Here is a 19,149-nt window from a genome sequence, read left to right as displayed (position 1 = left end):
GCTCTCCTCGGGCAGCCCACAGGTGTTGCTTCAGACAGAGGCAGCGCTCTGTACCCATGAGTGGGAAACCATCCCAATAGACACATTTTGGCTAAGAAAAAAAGAAAAAGGGAAGTGACATTGCAGGCGAGCAGAAGTTAGGGGACTGTGTTGCTGCACCAATTACACCTTGCAGAACTCCAAGGACTACCATATGAGCAGAGCTTGTGGGAGTGAGTCACACAGCGGCCCCAGCTGAGGTTTTCGAACCAGATTAGCTTGGATTTGCTTGTGGCCATGGGCAGGGCTCTTTCACAGCCTTGGCCTCTTCCTCCCCATGTGTACAATGGAGGTGCCGAATTATACCTGGCCCGGGATCTGGTCCCTCTCTGACCTCATCTCCTCAGCTCACTCTCCTCCACCCTACTGGCCTCCTTGCTGACCCTCAACTAGGTGAAACTGTTCTAGTCTCAGAGCCTCTGCACAGGTTCCAGTTCTCTGGACGAATGCTGTTTTGCCAGGTCCTAGCAGGGCCGGCTTCTTCCAGCTCTGAATATGTCTGCTCAAATGTCACCTTGTTGGACAAACTTTCTCTGAGCCCCTCCAATGGTCTGCCTTCCCTCCTGCTGCTCTGTGCCCCATCACCTTGCCCTCTATGTCCTTCACAGCACTCAGCACTGTGTACTCATTTTGTTTTGTTTAGTCCTCTATTGGCAGAGCCTGGCACTCTGTAGACTTTGATCACAATTTTGAATTGATTGAATTATTTCACATTCATGATTCTCTTGCAAACTATCTAGGGAGAAACAGAGTGGGGACAGTTGGAATAAGATGAGTGAGTGACTGTAGAAAACACAACTGGCCTCCAATACGGCCTCTACTTCCATGGTTTCTGCAATTGATGCCTGTGAAGTGACAGGGGGCATTACAGGCACTATCCTAGGCTGTTTATATAAATGCTTTCCAGTCATTACAGCTGGCCTTCGGGCATATGTAAATTGTGCAGCTGGCACATGGCATGGCTGGATTTAAAGCCAGGTTTATGACTCTATCACACTTCCAGATTCAATGGTCAGTTTTCCAACCCACCAAGGGCAACTCTGTGGAGGTCCTGTCAATACCCAGAGCCCAGATCTCCACAGCCTTGTAGGTGGGTGGGATGGGAGCCACTAAAAAAATTCCTCTAGAGTAATCAATATCAGGAACTGCAACGGGACATGTTGCTTCCACATCCAGCAAGCTTCTGGAAGCAGCCAAGAAAATAAGAATCTACATGCTCTGGGTATTAAAAGTGAGCAATGGATCTAAAAGGAATTTAAAACACTTGGCCTCAGCTTCCTCATTTCTTAGTGTTAGTTTTCCATGTAAGTTGATAACTAGTTAGGTATCTACAGTTGGCACATACTGCTTAATCTCGGGTAAATGGTAATGGAGACAAGATGGCTAGGGCAAAAAAGTGGGAAGCATTGTCCAGTTATAGGGAGGACTTCACAAGTATCTGGAAAAGTGTGCCAAGGTGAGCTTTGCCATGAATGGATAAAGGAGTGTGGTGTATATGTAGATGTGTGTGTATTATTCAGCCTTAAGAAGGAAATCCTGTCATTTGTAACATGGATGGACCTTGAGGGAAGTTAGGCTAAGTGAAATAAGCCAAAGACAAATACTACATGGTACCACTTATATGTGGAATCTAAAAGAAAAATAGTCAAACCCTTAGAGAATAGAAAAGTGGTTGTCAGGGAAATAGGAAGAGGTTGGTAAAGGGTACAAACTTTCAGCTATAAGGTAAAGCCTGAGAACCTAGAGTGAGACATGGTGAATAGAGATCATAACACTATATTGCATAATTGAAACTTGCTCAGAGAGAACTTAAATGTTCTCACTAAAAAAACAAAACAAAACCAGAAACGTGAGGTGATGGATGTGTCACTCAACTAGACAGTGATAGTCCTTTCACAAGGTCTATCAAATGCCCACTGTGCACACTTTACAAATCTTGTAAATTTTTTTCAGTTATACCTAAACATAAAGTTAGGGGGGAAAAGTACCACTTGCCTCTTCCAATGATAGTGTTGTCACTGGTTTTCTTGTGGTTCAATGACTCATTTAGCATTTACTGAAGACAGACTCATGGCCAGGCCCCAGGCCGGGGTTGTGAGTACACAAATTTCTGCTCTTAAGCACCAACCTGTCTGGTGGAGCTCAGTGTCCTTCATTCACATCCTACAAGTAACTCACTCGCCTCAGAGCTCCAAGGACCCAGTACCTCCTCTCAGCCTAGTACCCTCCTGTGTGGCAGGGCCCGCACCGAACTACCCAAGGAGACTCCAGCTACCATCAGGACCAGTCATGAAACAAGTCTAAGCTCCACCCACACTGACTCCCCCTCAGGATGCTCCAGGGTCTCCTAGATTCCAGAGCAATGGCTTCAAATCAGTATCTTCATTCTAAGGTGTGTTCCAAGAAATTTTTCTTTACCAATTATCAAGTAAATCAAAGGAATTTTTGTCTGTAAATCAGAATACTACAAGTCATTCCAATCTAACAGGTATTTTTTGTCTCCAGCTCCTCTCCATGGTTTCCTTTAGAAAACTATCCTCCACATGCAAACCATATGGCTCAAGCCTCACCAATCAGAGCCCTACATTCTCATGACCATAATGACTGGGGGTGAGCCAGCACACGAACCAACTGAGACCACTGCCACTGGCAGGTAGGTTGCAAGCCTGACATGCTGCAGGGTAGGGCTTCCCAACATAGTTCACTGGAAATGAGTGACAGAAACACCAAGCCTCTTGATTCTGCCAGGACTTCCAAAATTTTCAGTTCCTTCCCTGGTGCAACACAGGTGAGCATTGCTCCACAGCTGGCAACTGCTCACGGTAGAACATTCCCCTCCTGACTATAGACTAAAAGCACTGTAGGCAATAGGAATTATTTTTAATAAAAGGGTGTATGAAACCAGTTTCTATCATAGTATACAGAAAGATGATCGCTTGAGTTTATGCAGATCTTTAAAAAAAATCACTATTTGAAATGTGTGAAATTGTCCGCTTGTAGCTAACAATTTTTGTCTAACTTGAGATACTCAAGTTACTTGGGTTTCAATTTGGGCACATTTCATCTCAAAGATAAATGCATGGTCCTACATTTTGTTAATCCATCTTCCTCTGTGGGAAGCAATGACAATTCATGACAATCTCTTTCAGGAAACCAGTAAGACAGGGATCTGGGGATGGTGTCTGCTTGAGATGTCCAAAGGAGAAAATCAGAAAGTTCCTCTTGAGCTATGTGACACCATGTTGCAGAAACCTTATCACCAGCTCTAATGAACACAGGACATCCAACTGGCTGGAGCTCAGAGTGCTGTGCAACCTGGGAGTCCAAGGCATGGCTCCAGGATGTCCTGTTACTGCAGAAGCCCTCAAAGGGCAGCACTGTGCAGATCTATAAAGGAAGCCTTGATGTGTGGGGCTGTGTCAGGCTTCAGCCGCCCCTGTTGCAGACTGAGTCCCAGTACCAACCCTCCAGGTAGGTAGCCTGAACCAAAGGGCTCCCCAAACCTATACTGCTTTCTTCTCCTGTCTGGGAACACACAAACGGTTATCTTGCAGTTCATTTTTTATTGCCCCTTTCCCTGTATCTTAGCAGCCAGCAGGATGTTTATGTGCTGCAGCTGAGTCTTACTGGCACATGGTGGTAGCTGTGTCAGATCTTAAAGCCCATGGTTTTTAGAAACCTTTGTGTGAACAACAACCCTCACTGCCAAAAGTTCTAGTGTTAACTATCACTTCTAGGAGAAAGATGACCAAGAATGGAATAGAAGTATCCAGGGTCCAATCATGGATATCAGAAGCCACTAAAATGAATAAAACCCTGGAAAGAACTGGAGGGTGTGGTAGAGCAAGAGGGCCAGATGGTCAGTTGTGTCACGGCTGTGGCAGGCATTAGGAGCAGTGTACTACCTAGAGCCAGGGCTCCACCGCTGCCTTGTCCCAGTAGGAGTCCAGCAGATTCACATCCTACTGCCTCATGCTAGCTGTGGGACCACAGGCAAGCAACCCAAGCAAGCCCTTTAAGCTTCAGTGTCTTATAACATTCTGTAGGAGAGCTGTTGTTGTAAGGATTAAATAGGGATACACATACAAACTGTTTTTGCCTGGTGCACCCTGTTTGATAAATTATGGTAATCATTATCGTGGATCATGAACATCATCATCATCTAGGCAAGAGTTCTATGAGGAAAGGATGATCCAAAGGATCGGCCACTTGCTACCACCAGAACCATGGGTCCTATTTTTTCAATATTGAACATGCTGATGTAAACAGGTTACCTCCTGGACTAATGAAACCTGAAGACACAGTGTGGAGGCAAGCAGAAGCAAAGGAAGGTTCTCTCCTATTTACTCACAAAAGGTAAAACCTCTGTCACACTTGTCTTCCCCTTCTCCTTTAATCTGCAGGGCCAAGTACAATAAATAATGAAAACGAAACCTTTTCACACAATGCTTACCGAAAGCATCTTTCCTGAACAAGGCTTAAAATATTGTGCATCTGTTCACATATCATGCTGCATAATGGATTAACAAACATATTCAGTGTATTTACAGGCAATCATTCACATATCAGATTTTTTACATTTCAAAATGGTACAACCTACTTAGTAGAGGATGTCAGGTCCTACCTAAGTCTTGTATAAAGTTTTAGAGACTGCAAAATACACAAACACTTTCCTCTTTCCCTTTCAAGCATTAAGGGCTGACTGACTGAAGCTAGAAATAAAAAGAGCTTGGCTTTTTAGCCACTTTGTTTTATTGTGCCACTGAGATATGTTGTTGGAGACCTGTCATTAATGGTCTGTGATCCAAGAGTGGGTCATAAAATATGGGCAGCATTGGATATATGACCAAGCTGAACCACACAGGTGTATAACCACCAAAGCCTAGCCTTAGAGATAAATCAGACCAAGTAGAATAGAAATCATGCTTTGTATTTCCTGGCAATGTTAACACATACATACAATGGCACGATACTGCCACTGCCACTGCCACCCCACCTGCTCAACCTATTATTTGGTCACTCTTCTGTGCTGTTATGAGATCCTATAGATGCGCTATTCTATCCACACTAATCTCCATTTCCTGCAACTGTTGGTTTAAAGAAATGCCTCCCCAGAAGACTTAGAGAGGACGGACATTGGCCAACATGTGGTTTTCAGTACTTGACTTGGTGCCTCCAACCTAGCAGATGCACAGATAAACATGTACAATCAGTACAAAATGTGTGCTCAAAGAATTCACAAGACAGGAGACTGCATTAAGAAAAATTAAAAAAGGAAACATGAAATTTAATTTAAAGGAAAAAAATATCAGAAATTGTCTGAGAAAACAACAGAGCAAATGAATTCCTGAACAAAGAGTTCTGCATCCTGGTGATCACATTTATTGAAAGAGTTGGAAAAAAATTAAAATGCCCTTTAGCTTAAGAATTTTTGAGTTATCTGCAAATCAACTCAATTCAGGAGTGGAAGAATCCTTGGTCATTTCTTAATATCAAAATGAACGCAGGTTTCTCTTTTGGATGTCTTCTACATTTAAAGAGGCAATCATACAAAATCTCCTATATTCCATACACGATAAATTCTTTGTTTCAGCCAACTCTTAATGGAGGAGCAACTAGTACAACACCATCTCCCCGGACAAAAAGCATCGGAATATTCCGTTTTGTTGACTGGAAGAGGAAAACAAAAACAGAACACATTTATACAAATACACAGTAGTATTATTTATTTTTTTGAGAAATTTGAAAGCAAAAAAAAATAATAACATAGATTCATCATAACACAAATTGACTTAAAAAAAACCTGACCACTTACTTACCTTTATAGCACAAAGAACCACTTTATTAACTGTTTACTTTTCCTGGATGTCTATAATTGGGGCAAAGATTGGAACTATTCACCTAAATTCATTCTCCTCCTCTTCCTGGCACATAGCTAGACTACCTTACTCATGTTCCCCTGCAACCAGGTTCAGCCATGGGATTGGGTTTCAACCAATGGGAAGTAAACAGAAGTAATGAAGTAATGACTCATTAACCTTCCATGACCACCTCTCTGTGGTCTTCCCCATGCAACTGGATGGGACTCAGATATAATGAACTCTGGAGATGGCAGAGCCATATGACAGAGGAAACCTGGGTCCTTGACTGAGTACCTGGAGGAAAGCTATTGTGCTGAACTAAAACTCCACTCAGGACTGTTATGTGGGTAAGAGATAAATTCCGCTGTGCTGAGCCATTCAATGCTGCATCTGTGTGTTACAGCGCCTGCCTATGTGGAATGAATACCTTGGGGCACTCGCCTACAGGTTGAGCCTTGGGCACAAGGGAAACAATATTCTGAAATCCTTTTATGCCCTGGCAAAACATTAGGTAAAATTGTTGCCTCCAATGACTTGGAAAGTAATCTAAGGGCCTCCCAAACCTATACATTCCAGGGGAAGAGGTTGGAAAAATCCAAATGTTAGTTGCTGATGCTTTCAGCAAGGCAGTATAAGAGATAAGCCCAGCAAGAATGATCTGGTTTTCAAGCAGAGATTACAAAGAAATAGGATTCACAGGGTTCGAAGTTTTTGGATCCCAAACAATAAACAAGCAGGAACAAAAGCTTTAAGGACCAAGCCCAGTAAACCTCCTAAATTAAACAAACTCCGCCCTGAGGCAAGGATCAGGTTAAGGGTGGTGCTTTTCACCCAAATTTACTTTAGCAAATGGCCTTAGGATCAACATTACTCACATGGAGAGGAACAGGAACAAAGGGAAGAAACTAGAGGCATCCAAAGGTTATGTGTAGGTAAGAACTCTCACCGAGGTTACTGGCCCATCGAATTGATTGGAAATGGACAGGTCAGACACAGGTGAAATCCTAAGCTTTTTAAAAAACTGCATTCAAAGAAAGCATACCTGGCTAAAAAAATCCTTTGACTATTTCAGTCTTCCACAAGCAAGAACTTGGCTGTGAAAACTCTGCAGCTCCCACTTAGGGTTGCCAGATTTAGCAAATAAAAACATAGACTGCTCACTTAAATCTGAATTCTAGATACACAGAAAAGAATTTTCTTGGTGTAAGTACATCCCAAATATCACATGAGACACACTTGACCTAAAAGACTTTACTTCTACTACCAGAACAGGGAACATTTCACACCTCCCCAGGGCATTCTGCTCTGTTTCCATTCTTTGCTCTCCTAAAGGGAGTTTTTTTGGCAACTATCCTGCCCCTGCTTTGCAGCAGAGGATGTGGGAAGGGCAATGGTAACTAATTCATCCTTTTTAGGTTCTAGAAATCTGTACCACAAGTAGATCTGACAGACAGAACTGCCCCTCTGCCAGGCAGAAAATATTAGTAACAGCTGTTGTAGAGAGAGCAAGATGGAGCAACTCATGTCACGTAGGGGCCTGTGTCAAGCAATGACACGAGCAGCTAAGTGGATGGCAGCTACCAGATATGGCCGAGACCAGCATCAGCTGGCGACAACCCGGGAACTGACGGCGAGTAGGGGCAGAGGAGGTCTGCAGGGGCCCAAGACCACTGAAATCCCTTTAAAACGAGAGGATTTTTGCAGTAAACGGTCACTCTCCTCAGACACTGACCCCTCCAGAAAGGCAGCTGGTGCCGAAGGCTCTCTGCCCAACTCATCTCCACAAAGAACAGAGATTCTTCACTGAACAGAAGCAGCAGCGAGTGCTGAGAGCTGACCTGGACGGGACCGAGGCCTTATCTCAACTGCGTGTCCACTGACTTGGCGTTTGGTCTATTCACTTCCTGCCCTCCATGTTATCTTGTTCATTGTGTGACTTGTCTTGTGTTCTGCTTCATGTGCCGTGTCAGAAGCCAAGTTAATCACGTGGTGAAATGTCACTCAGTTTAGAAACCTGAACCGGCTTTATAATTATGTTCACCTTGCTTCATGACTGCATAAAGTTGACACTGTGGGAAGAACCAACTTGTGTCTTCAGTGTGCACCGTCAAAGTGTGCTCATGATGGCTGTTTTTATAACTGATTTTAAAATGTAAAAACTATGTTTTATGAGCTTCTTGGGTACTAGAACCTACATAAAAAGGAGAACCCCTTACACTAAATTCAAGTAATACTTGCAAGTTTAGTAGACCAAGCTCGAATACACTTACTGGTCACTGTCACCAACGAAGTGCTCTCACGTTTCCCTAGAACACTCTCTCAGGGCAGTAGCTCTCAAATATTAATGTGCATAAAGAATTACCTCTTTAACAGCTCCTTATGATGGTTTTCTGGGTTCCAAGCCCAGTCTCATTTACTAGGTCAGAGTGTGGCCCATGAGTTTACATTTCAAACATGGTCAAGAGTGATGCCAATACTCCTGTTTTAACGAGGATACTCTGAGAATCAGTCTCAAGAAACAAGTGTCATAGGACTCTGGTCTGTTATGAAGCAGTACTTCCTTCTGGTTTCCTTTGAGTTGGAAAAGGTGCACCTAGTTCTAGGACAGCAAGTTCAGTGAAAGTCTGCGCTCAACAAAATAACTGATATATTTATTTTACTCAAATTCCTTACTCAGTGGTCCTATTTCTGAACTAAAAAGTTCCTTCCCTTCTTATGGAATCCACTTCATCTGTAATGATTTTCCATTAATTCAATTAGTTTCCTGGAGATTCAGTGAACAGAAACGAACAGGGCAGCATTTTCTAAGACAAGTGGCCCTTAATGATCCCTGTGCCTCCTGGTGTTCACACCCTTATCACACCCTTGTGATATCCCCTTTTGAGTATGGGTGAAACCTATGCCTTGCTTCTAACCAAGAGGATACTGCAAAGGTAACGGGATGTCACTATCATGATTACATTACATAAGAAAGTGACTTCCATCTTGCTAGCCAACTCTCCTGCCTGCTAGGTTTGATGAAGCAAGCTGCTAAGCAGCAGAGACCCATGTGGCAAGGAACTGAGGCTTTCGGTCCAGCAATGCTCAAGGAAATGAATCCTGCCAACAACCATGTAAGTGAGATTAGAAGCAGATTCTTCTGTGGCTAAGCTTTCAGAGGAGACTCCAACCCTTGTGTAACCTCATTGAAGACCCTGAAACAGAAGACCCAGCTGTGACCTGACCTACAGAAATGGTGAGGTAATAAATGTATGTGCTTTTAAGTCTCTAAGTTTTGGGGTAATTTGTTATGTAACAATATATATTCTTAAGAAAGAAAGTACTGTGGTGATATATATATATATATTTTTTTTTTTTTTGAAAATTTATTTCTTCATGAGAGATACAGAGAGAGCTAGATTGGGGGGGGGGTTGTGCAGAGACACAGGCAAAGGGAGGAGCAGGTTCCACGCAGGTAGCCCAATGCGGGACTCAATCCCAGGACTCCAGGATCATGCCCTGAGCCGAAAGCAGATACTCAACTGCTGAGCCACCCATGCGTCCCGGTTATATACATTTTGAAAGCACTGCATACTATACACTCTTCTGGAGAGAGTAATACCAATTAGCTTCAACCTACACCTATTTTACTGAGCTGTTAGAATGAAATATGATTATGTAGAATGGATAGCATAGTGCTTAACATATAGCAGGCATTCAGCAAAGCTGAGTTCCTCAACCTCCCCATTTCCACTAGAGCACTTTTTCATATCTAGTGTTCCGTCTCTCAAGCTATTCTGCCTATTTGTTCACATTCAAGGCACCCACAATTTTCCCACTTTTTAAATTAGATGTTAAAGCCCAGGATGGCAGGGACCGAGCATGATCTTCCAGATCCTGGAGATTTACAGGACAGGAAGTCTATCCATGTTAGCTCAGCCACTGCTGAGCTCTCCAGAAGAACTAGTGCTGCCTGCTAATTTCAAGATTTCACTGTCCATCAATTCCATCAATTACTTGGAGCACCAGGCCTTAACACAGAGAAATGAACTCTCCAGGCTTTGAAGCCAGTTAGGCTGGTGTTGAAAATCCTTACCCTATCTTTTCCTGGCTGAACCTGAGTTTCCTCAGCTAGAAAGTGGGAATAACACCACTGGCCTCAGTGTTAACCAGATTAAATGTAATAAAACTTGGAAATCTTCAGTACACAGCAATTGTTCAACATATTAGTTTCAGTTCTCTATTCCAATCCTGGACATTTTCTACTTTTTATTTCTTTTTTTGTTCTTTATATTTTTTTTTTTTTACCTTACTGTGGTGTGAAAGCAAAAAGCATTCACAAGTGTAACTGTAGTTCAATATCTGAATTTTGATCTGTTCCTGAGCTTAGTAATTGCAGTACAACAGCAACAGCGGCAGTAGCCACAGCTCCCGGTCAGCCATGTGACCACAAGGGTCAATAACCAATACACTCATCATCATTCTATACACATACAACCATCCTGTTTTTCACTTTCAGTACCGTCTTCAATAAACTACATGGATCATGCAACACTTTATTATAAAATAGGCTTTGTGGTAGATGATTTTGGGCAACCCTAGGCTATTACAAGTGCTCTGAGACTTTTAAGGTAGATTACGCTAGGCTATGATGTTTGGTAGATGTAATACATGTATTTTCAACTTACAGTGGGTTTGTCAGGCTGTAACTACAGTAAGTTGAGGAAGATCTATCCTCTGTTATCTTTACTCCCTTCCCTGCCCCACATTCCTCTAACAACCTGCAAATGTACTCATCACCTGTAGCTAATATGGCAATATGGGGAAAAGAATGAATAATGTCCTGGGCTCTGCTATAAAACAGCTCACAAGATGAAAAGGAATACAGAAATGAAGAGTCAGGCACCTGGATGGCTCAGTGGTTGAGCATCTGCCTTTGCTCAAGTCATGATACTGGGGTCCTGGGATCGAGTCTCGAATCAGGCTGCCTATGGGAAGACTGCTTCTCTTTCTGCCTATGTCTCTGCCTCTCTCTCTCTGTGTCTTTCATGAATAAATAAAATCTTAAAAAAAAAAAAAAGAAAAAAGAAAAAAAAAAAAGAAATGAAGAGTCAGCAAGATCAGTGTCAGCTGAGAATGCCAAAGGTTAGAAGGTCCAACCAAAGGAGCAAATGACCAAAGGAAGAAAGAAGGTCCAGATGGTCAGAGAAGGAGTCACTGAAGAGTTAGGACTGAAGCAGTTCTTGAAACAGGCTTTGCAGGAAAGAGACAAGGATGATGGTTCCAGTTAGGGCACACACTATGGGAAAAGAGATAGAAGCAGGACTAGAAAGGACACTCTGAAGACAGCAAGTGGACCAAGTTGGCCAGAGTAGTCATGAGAGAAGACACTAGAAAGTGTCAATCCCACAGTGGAGGGTCTTAACCTAGCCTGAACCTGTGCTTTGCTCTCTATAAGCCACAGAAAGCCATAAATGTCTCTAAGCATGACTATAGCAAATGAAAGCATTATTTGAGGACAATTATTTTGGCAGTCACCTGTGCATGGGCTGAAATGGAGGTGGACATAAGGGAAGTACCTCAGATAGAGTCATGGCAACAGGAAAGAAAATGACACATTTCACTCAACATGAAGGAAGAACTCAACTCAATCAGTTATTGACTAATGTGACTGAAAGAGGGAAGTCCAAGAAAATTCTGAAATTTATGCTCTAAATAACAGAAAATCATGAACAGAAGTAGGGAATTGAGAATGACCTTGTTTTGAAGGTGAAGAACACTAGCAATTTAGCTTTAGATGCCACTGAGTTCAAGATAACATCCAAAGTGAAAATATTTTTAATTAGAATACTGGATATGAAAGAGTAAAGCTGAGAAAAGGAAAGAAACTGGAGACACAGATTTATCCACAATCATAATGGCCACCAATCACATGCCAGAGCTCTACACATACCGATTTAGCACATCTTGCTACAATCCTGGGAGGTGGGCACATTTGTCATTTTACAGAAGTTCCTGAGGCTTAGGAAGTTTCTATAACTTGCCCAAGGTCATGAAACTAATCACCAGCAGGAAAATTTGAGCCCAGATCTGTAAAGAGCTCAAGCTTTGGTGCTGTACTGATTACTGGTATGGACTCATACCTTATCACATATGACAGTTACTACATGACATGTCTGAGGGGGAAAAATGTAGATTAAAAACTTAAAAGCCCATGTTCACAGGGAGAAAGAAAGAAAATTTGCAAAGGAGTCAGCAGTGGTTGAAGACAGAGGGAAAGCCAGAATAAAGCAGAACAACAAAAACCAAAAGCCTAACTAACAGTTGAACACTTACTATGTGCCTGTGCTAATTTAAAGGTTTTTCTTGTACCCTCTCAATGAATCCTCAATAGCTGTATAAAGTAGGTCCTGTTACTGTCCCCATTTTATAGTCAAGGACACTTGTCAGACAGGTTGGATAGTGTGGTACAATTAAATAGCTGGTACGTAAAGGAGTAAAGATTTAAATCCAGTCCTGCCATCCGAGTCTACATTTTAAACCACTATGCTTTAGGAGGGTTCAGAGACTGGTTCCTAATACTTAAAAGACTTAAGTGTGATTTTCTTTTTTTTTATATTGAACAATGAAATTTACCAACATTCAGAAGATCTGCATAACTCCATGAACTAATATTTTCCAAATGACCAGTGCTTGATGTTACAGAATCCTGCATTGTAAAAGATACACTGAAAGGACAAAATAGACCAACGAGTTTGCATATAACAAGAGTATGAAAAGATTACTGATATGGGGGACACCTGGGTGGCTCAGTGGTGGAGCGTTTGCCTTTGGCTTAGGTTGTGATCCTGGGATTGAGTCCTGCATCAGGCTCCTCACAAGGAGCCTGCTTCTCCCTCTACCTATGTCTCTGCCTCTCTATCTCTCATGAGTAAATAAATAAAATCTTAAAAAAAAAAAAAAAAAAATCACTGCTATGGTCTCAGATTCCATATTGCAACTAACCTTTAAGAAACTACTGCGTCTTAAGAGTTTTAACATAGCATCAAAGGCAAATATCCACAAAAAAATACTTTTTAAAAAAAGATTTATTATTCATGAGAGACACAGAGAGAGAGGCAGAGGGATGAGAGAGAAGCAGGTTCCGCACAGGGAGCCCAATTTGGGACTCAATCCTGGAACTCCGGGATCATGCCCTAGGCTAAAGGCAGATGCTCAACCACTGAGCCACCCAGGTGTCTCTACTCCTCGCTTTTCTAACTACATCTCTGTGAGGCTGGATTTTCTTCAACTATAATATATCATAACAGATTAAATGCACAGCAAGATGTGAGACTCTAGATGTCATCAAGGTTACATTGAAGAAATCTGCAAAAGGTAAAATAAAGACGCTTCTTATCATTTTATTTCCGTAGTCACTGTTAATGTTATTTCCATTAACAGGTAATAAGCTTACTGTTACTTTTAATGAATATTTTTAGAATTTTTCAGTTTTAGTTTTTATTATTGATACTCAAAGCCATATCAAACAAAAGAATATTGTCCAGTGTTTATATACTTATATACTAGCACAAATACGCATCTTATACTGTCATTTATCAGTGAATCCTGGCAACCCTATGAGGTAAATGGTAGTATTCCTGCTTAACAATGAGGAAATTAAATCTGCCAAGTTAATTCCCTGGCCCGACATATCCCAGGTAGGATGTGGTTACACCAGTACTGGAAACCAGGTCTGTCTGACCTCAAAGTGTTTGCTCTTGGTTGTTATGCTTATTTACTGAGTCCAATTAGGTACCAAATCATGACAGGCTTCCCATAAGTGTGAAGCTGCTGGATATTAAGAACAATCGACATTTTAAAAGTGAGAAACAGAACCGCATGACTTACTTTATATATCTCTTCATATGTTTCTTCATCAATTTCTATAGTAGTCACAGTTTCTTCCACATCTCCCAATATCATATTTAAATGCTGATCATATGCCTGAAGTGGAAGGGGAAGGGGACAAGATATTTAACACTCAAGAAACAGTGAACAGGGCTCATGCACAATACTTACACCACAAACATTTATATGTAAGTAAAAAATAATTCTGCTGTACTAATACACTGTTTCTTCACAAATTATCTCCAGCGATAATTTAATTGACCTGATAAAAATGCAAAACTGTTTATATGACCCAAAATGAATTTACTCAAAAGAACTTAAAAGTTTTAGTTTTTTAAAAGTGTCCACCCTACTGGTCATCCAAGGCAGTTATATCATTTATAATATTTAACTATGAAAAAAAAGCAAATTTATCACTTTTCAGCAGACTTCTTTTAATTCCCTGTAAAATAGCACTTCTTTTAATTCCCTGTATAATACGAAAAATTCAATGAAGGCAATAAAATTCTTTAACTGCAGTCTCCCAAAGGCACAAGACACTGCCATTCAACTCTCCCTGTCCCACAGTAGGCATCAGCATGTAAAGTAAGTAGGGCAACACCCTGCCCATTTAAAATCTAGCCAAAATTGGGAGGCCTGGGTGGCTCAGTGGTTGAGCATCTGCCTTTATCTCAGGGCATGATCTTGTAGGACAGGATCAGGACAGGATCAGGACAGGATCGAGTCCCGCATCGGCTTCCTACGGGGGGGGGGGGGGGGGGGGAGGGGGGAGCCTGCTTCTCCTTCTGCCTGTGTCTCTGCCTCTCTCTCAGTGTCTCTCATGAATAAATAGATAAATAAATCTTAAAAAACCAAACAACCTAGCCAAATAAACTGCGTGGGCTCAATCAATAAATGTTGCAATTCTGATATTCAGGGATGTCCCCAATCCAAACTCCAAAGCTCATGTATTTTACAAAGGTGAAACTCCAGGGGCCTTGTTCAGAACCCACTTAGGCTTACTTCGAACAAAGTTTAGAATGGTTTACCAGCTTACATCTAAACAGAAGTAGCCAGTCAGCCATGTGGGGAACTGCTAGCAAAACACACTAAGAAGAGCAAAAATCTATAGATGAGGGCCAGAAAACACACAAAAGGACATGGGTCACTTAGTATAGAGGCAATCAAGTCTAGCAGGAAACTGACGAAGACTCCCAGAGCTTAGACAACATATTTGTCCTAGGGTGTTTCTCCATGTGCCACTGGCCCATGTGATTAAGCAAAATTCTATTTTTCTTGGCAAAGTTGCCACTATTCCATTTCCTGGGGTTCTGCCTCTCGTAAAGCTAGCTGTGTATTAAGATCACTGTCTCCCTAGGTCCCTACTTCCTTTCCAAATACAGGAGGTTCTTTACCTTTTGTTTTTGTGTAAGGTACAGAGTACTTAGGAGTGGGGCTGCAGTCATACTGCCTAGGTTCATATTCTGGCTCTCCCTTTACTGGGTGTGTTACCTTAAGGAAGTTAACTTCACCTTTCTGAGCCTGAGCTGCTTCAACTGCAAAACAGGACTAATGTTATCTACCCCTCATAGGGTTGTTATAAAGGTTAAATGGGGTATCACATACAAAACACTTGAGCAGAGGGAGAAGAACAAGTGGATTCTGTGCTGCGTGTGGAGCCTGACGTGGGGCTCAACCCCATGACCTGGAGATCACGACCTGAGCTGAACTGACATCAAGAGTTGCATGCTTAACCGACTAAGCCACTCAGGTACCGCCAAAAAAAACACTTCTAATAAAAGCACCTGGCATGTAATTAATGCTCAATAAATAAATATCAGCTATTTTAGATCACTTTAAGGTAGAATGGCAGTAATAAATATGCTCAGGAAAGTGACAAGTTGTCAAGAAAAGGCAAAACATTCAGTATACTCTCTTTATGAATAAATAAGACCACTTCAAGGGACCAACCCTATAGAAATATTTGCAGATATACACATAGAAATATGTATAAAAATGCATACTGCAGCATTTACAGTAGCAAGAGATAGAAAACAACCTAAAAACCACTATTACCATATACAGAATTCTATACAGTCATTAAAAATAAAGATTTATACACACTCATGATCAATAATTTTCAAGAAAGATAAAGTGAAAAAGAAAGGTGCTCAAAAATATGTATACTAAGATTCATTTTTATTAAGGTAGTGTATACAGTGCAAATACATGTATGGAAACATATATAGATATACGTGCAAATACACAGAAAAGATCTGAAAGACCACAGACCCAATTTTTCAGTGGTTAGCAAAAAAATGGGATTTCATCTTTTACTGTATGAACTTCTGTGCTATTTAACTTTTCTCACAAGGAAACAAAAATTTATGTATGTATCAGTAGCTGAAAGAACACTGAAATTAGAATGGAGAGTAGATGCTATTTACAAATAAAGAGAAAAAATGAAAGAAATGAAAATGTTCTTTAATAAACACATCATCTTCTGTTAAGAGAAAACATGTTAAAAATACGAATGCAAAAAAAAATACGAATGCAATGCAGCTATAATTGGCTTGTACAAACACGTGTAATCTTCTATCCTCTTCTTATCTACATCCAAAATATTATTCTGCATTGGACAGTGTTTATATTTCAAAAGGTAGGGGGTAGGAAGAAATGACAAGGAAATAATCTGATTTCACGGTAATTTAATAAATTTACTTACATGTAATCTGCCTCGAAGCTCTCGGTCATTTCTCATTTTCACATAAATTCGCTCATCCAGGCTGAGCCTGATGAGATCCAGGGGCTCTTCTACGGTGTTGGTAGTTTGTTGCTGATAAAAGAAACAGGCTTAGTAATATAGTACTAGAAGAGTGCAGTGTTCAAATCACTGCTATACTGTGTGACTGTGGGCAAGTTACTTAACCCCTCTATGCCTCAGTCTGACCTCATAAAATGTGGATAACTAGAGTGCCTACTTAATACTGCAGCCGTGAGGCTTAAATGACATATATGAAGACTTTGAACAGAGCCTGGATGGTAGTAAGTGCTATATAAATGAAGGCTGAAACATACATACACAGGAAGGAGTTACACAGAAAAATAACTGTGACGCCACTTTGTTCCCTCAAAATCCACACTGCCTGGCCCAATTTCAGTTATAGGAAGTCACTCTCTGGGACTTTAACCATATTTCATATGTCATTTAGTGACCTGAAAAAATTCCCTTAATGATAACCACACACTAATCAGAATGCTAGGTAAAGATGAAAGCTTGAAGGACGATTATGAATTCAGTTTGGCGCAGGTTGAGTTTAGGGTGCCACCTAGCCAGCAAGGTGAATATATTTAGCAGGCAATATAGAACACTGGTTGAAAGCACTAGCTTTGAAGTCAGGCAGCATGGGTTCCATTCCTGATTCTGATACTTCTGAATTCAAGCCTTATTTATTTATGAGACAGTGCGTGTGAAAAGAGCGAGGGGGGAGGGGCAGAGGGAGAGAGAGTCTTAAGCAGGCTTCCCGCCCAGGGCAGAGCCCCATTCGGGAGAGAACATCACCACCCTGAGCCGAACTCACGAATCAGATGCTTAACCAACAGAATCACCCAGGCACCCCGTGATACTTATGAATTCAGATTAAACATAACACCATCTCTCATTATCAGCTTCTCTGTTTGGAAAATGAGGAAGCCTTATCGTCCCTTCATGATTGTGAGGCTTAGATGAGCTAATGTATTAAATTAACATATTTAATGTATTTAAGATAGTACTTGGCAACCGGAGAGTACTTAGAAATGGTCCTTGTTATTATCAATTAAAGAACTGTGAGAGATCAGGGCTAAGAGGACTTGGAGTCATCCGAATGCAAGGGATGGTTGAAGCCAGGAGTTGATGAGATCATTCAAGAAGAGCTTCTTTAGTGAGTACGTTCGACTACTGGAGGTATGTGACTGAATGTTACAGGTTCTACAGCCTTAAAAAGCTAGATTGGGAAAACCAAACAAACCTGCTTCGACCTGGTCCTTATCCCCGATTAAACAGGTGTTTGTTAAGGACCGGCCAACCAAGCACTAGATTACCATAGAGTGGTCGGTCCCCGCCCTCAAAGAGTTCATTCTAGTGGGGAGAGTCATGTGAACTAAACGCCCAGCAATACTATGAGAATATATACACCACAGGGCCCTAGGGCTCCTCTAGCCTTAGTCTAGAATGCCCACGATCCATACTTTTCATCCTGTAGTTTTAAATACTGCCTTTTCAAAGAAGCCTCCTAGATTAACCACTATGTTTGCTCAATAAATTATTTGTCCAGTGTTTCCAGCACTGCTGTAAACAGGATGGTCAGGATGGTGACCACAACTCCTGCCCTTATGATAACCACATTCTAGTGGGGAGAGAGAGGCACTGAACGACGAAGGGTATGCTTAATATGAACAACGTGAAAAATCAAGCAGGTTGACAAAGGGTGCTATTTTACGCAGGCAGCCAGACGAGTCCTCGCTGATCAGGTGAGATTTCAGGAGAAAGCTGAAATTGTGGCTCGATCCACAAATATAGCTGAGGGAGAGCATTCTGGGGGGGAAAGCAGCGCAGAAAAGAAAGCCCGTAGGATCATCAAATCACTCTACAGGCCGGCTCCTTGCTGGTTTTCGTCCTACCACACCACAGTTCCCACGCATAGCACCTGTCTGTACTTACGTATCTGCCCTTCCCCAGAACAGAAGTTCCAAGTGGGGACAGGGACCACGTTTGTCAGTGCCGGCGTCCCTGCTGCTGAGAACCGTGTCTAACCACACAAAGCTGACGTTTGCTACATATTGTTGAATGCACGACAACGGCTGCGCTCAGCGATAGTAGCCGCTAAACTTTATTATCACGCTTTCTATCAGAATCCGTGAGGCAGGTAGGGAGAACCATTCCCATCCTGCAGAAGACGAGATGCAAGAAAATGAAGTGGCCAGCGCGAAGGGTAACTAGTTTTCGGGCGGGCTTCGAGGAGGAAAACCTCTCAGGGCCTGAGACAAAATTCGGAGGGGGCGCGGTTACCAAGAGGCAGCTTAACTCCGTGATAACCCAGAAACAGGCGGCACGAAAGGCCACCTTCCGGTGAGTGTGAAGAAAGCAGTCCCGGTACGCAAAGCCGAGCAGGACCAGGGCTGGGAGTGCAGAAAGGCCCTCTGGAGCGAGCCCCTCAAAACTCACTCACCTGGTCCACGTCGTCCGCCATCTTTCAAACCCTGCGCCTTACCCGCCTCTCGCGAGACTACGCGAGCTCCTCACTGTCGTCTCCGGAAACGCGAACATGCGATGCGCCGGAAGGAGAAAGCAATCGGCTACGTCAGTTCGGCTTCGTACAGTTTTTATTGGTCCTTTGGGGCTGGGGCGGAGCTTCGTGGG

At 42.1% G+C, this 19,149-nt stretch overlaps 1 protein-coding gene across 1 annotated transcript; it reads right to left on the bottom strand.

Annotated features, from left to right (window-relative positions):
* Positions 1–5,295: 5,295 nt before the first annotated feature.
* LSM3 (LSM3 homolog, U6 small nuclear RNA and mRNA degradation associated) lies at positions 5,296–19,114 on the bottom strand. Its single transcript, XM_077857692.1, has 4 exons — positions 18,959–19,114; positions 16,474–16,584; positions 13,770–13,865; positions 5,296–5,709 (listed from the first exon to the last, which is right to left on the bottom strand). The coding sequence occupies exons 1-4, from the start codon at positions 18,977–18,979 to the stop codon at positions 5,629–5,631; spliced, it is 309 nt and encodes a 102-aa protein (XP_077713818.1). The 5' UTR covers positions 18,980–19,114; the 3' UTR covers positions 5,296–5,628.
* Positions 19,115–19,149: the final 35 nt, after the last annotated feature.

Source organism: Canis aureus, chromosome 19 (assembly GCF_053574225.1).
Source record: "Canis aureus isolate CA01 chromosome 19, VMU_Caureus_v.1.0, whole genome shotgun sequence".
Classification (NCBI taxonomy): Eukaryota; Metazoa; Chordata; class Mammalia; order Carnivora; family Canidae; genus Canis; species Canis aureus.
This window is presented reverse-complemented; position numbering and strand designations above follow the sequence as displayed.

Excerpts from the sequence above, each read along its gene's own strand:
- LSM3 (XM_077857692.1), bottom strand. The coding sequence starts at position 18,979 with ATGGCGGACGACGTGGACCAG. Across the intron at positions 13,866-16,473 it reads AGCTTCGAGGCAGATTACAT|GCATATGATCAGCATTTAAA; the intron begins GTAAGTAAATTT and ends CTTCCACTTCAG. Across the intron at positions 5,710-13,769 it reads CATATGAAGAGATATATAAA|TCAACAAAACGGAATATTCC; the intron begins GTAAGTCATGCG and ends TTCCTCTTCCAG.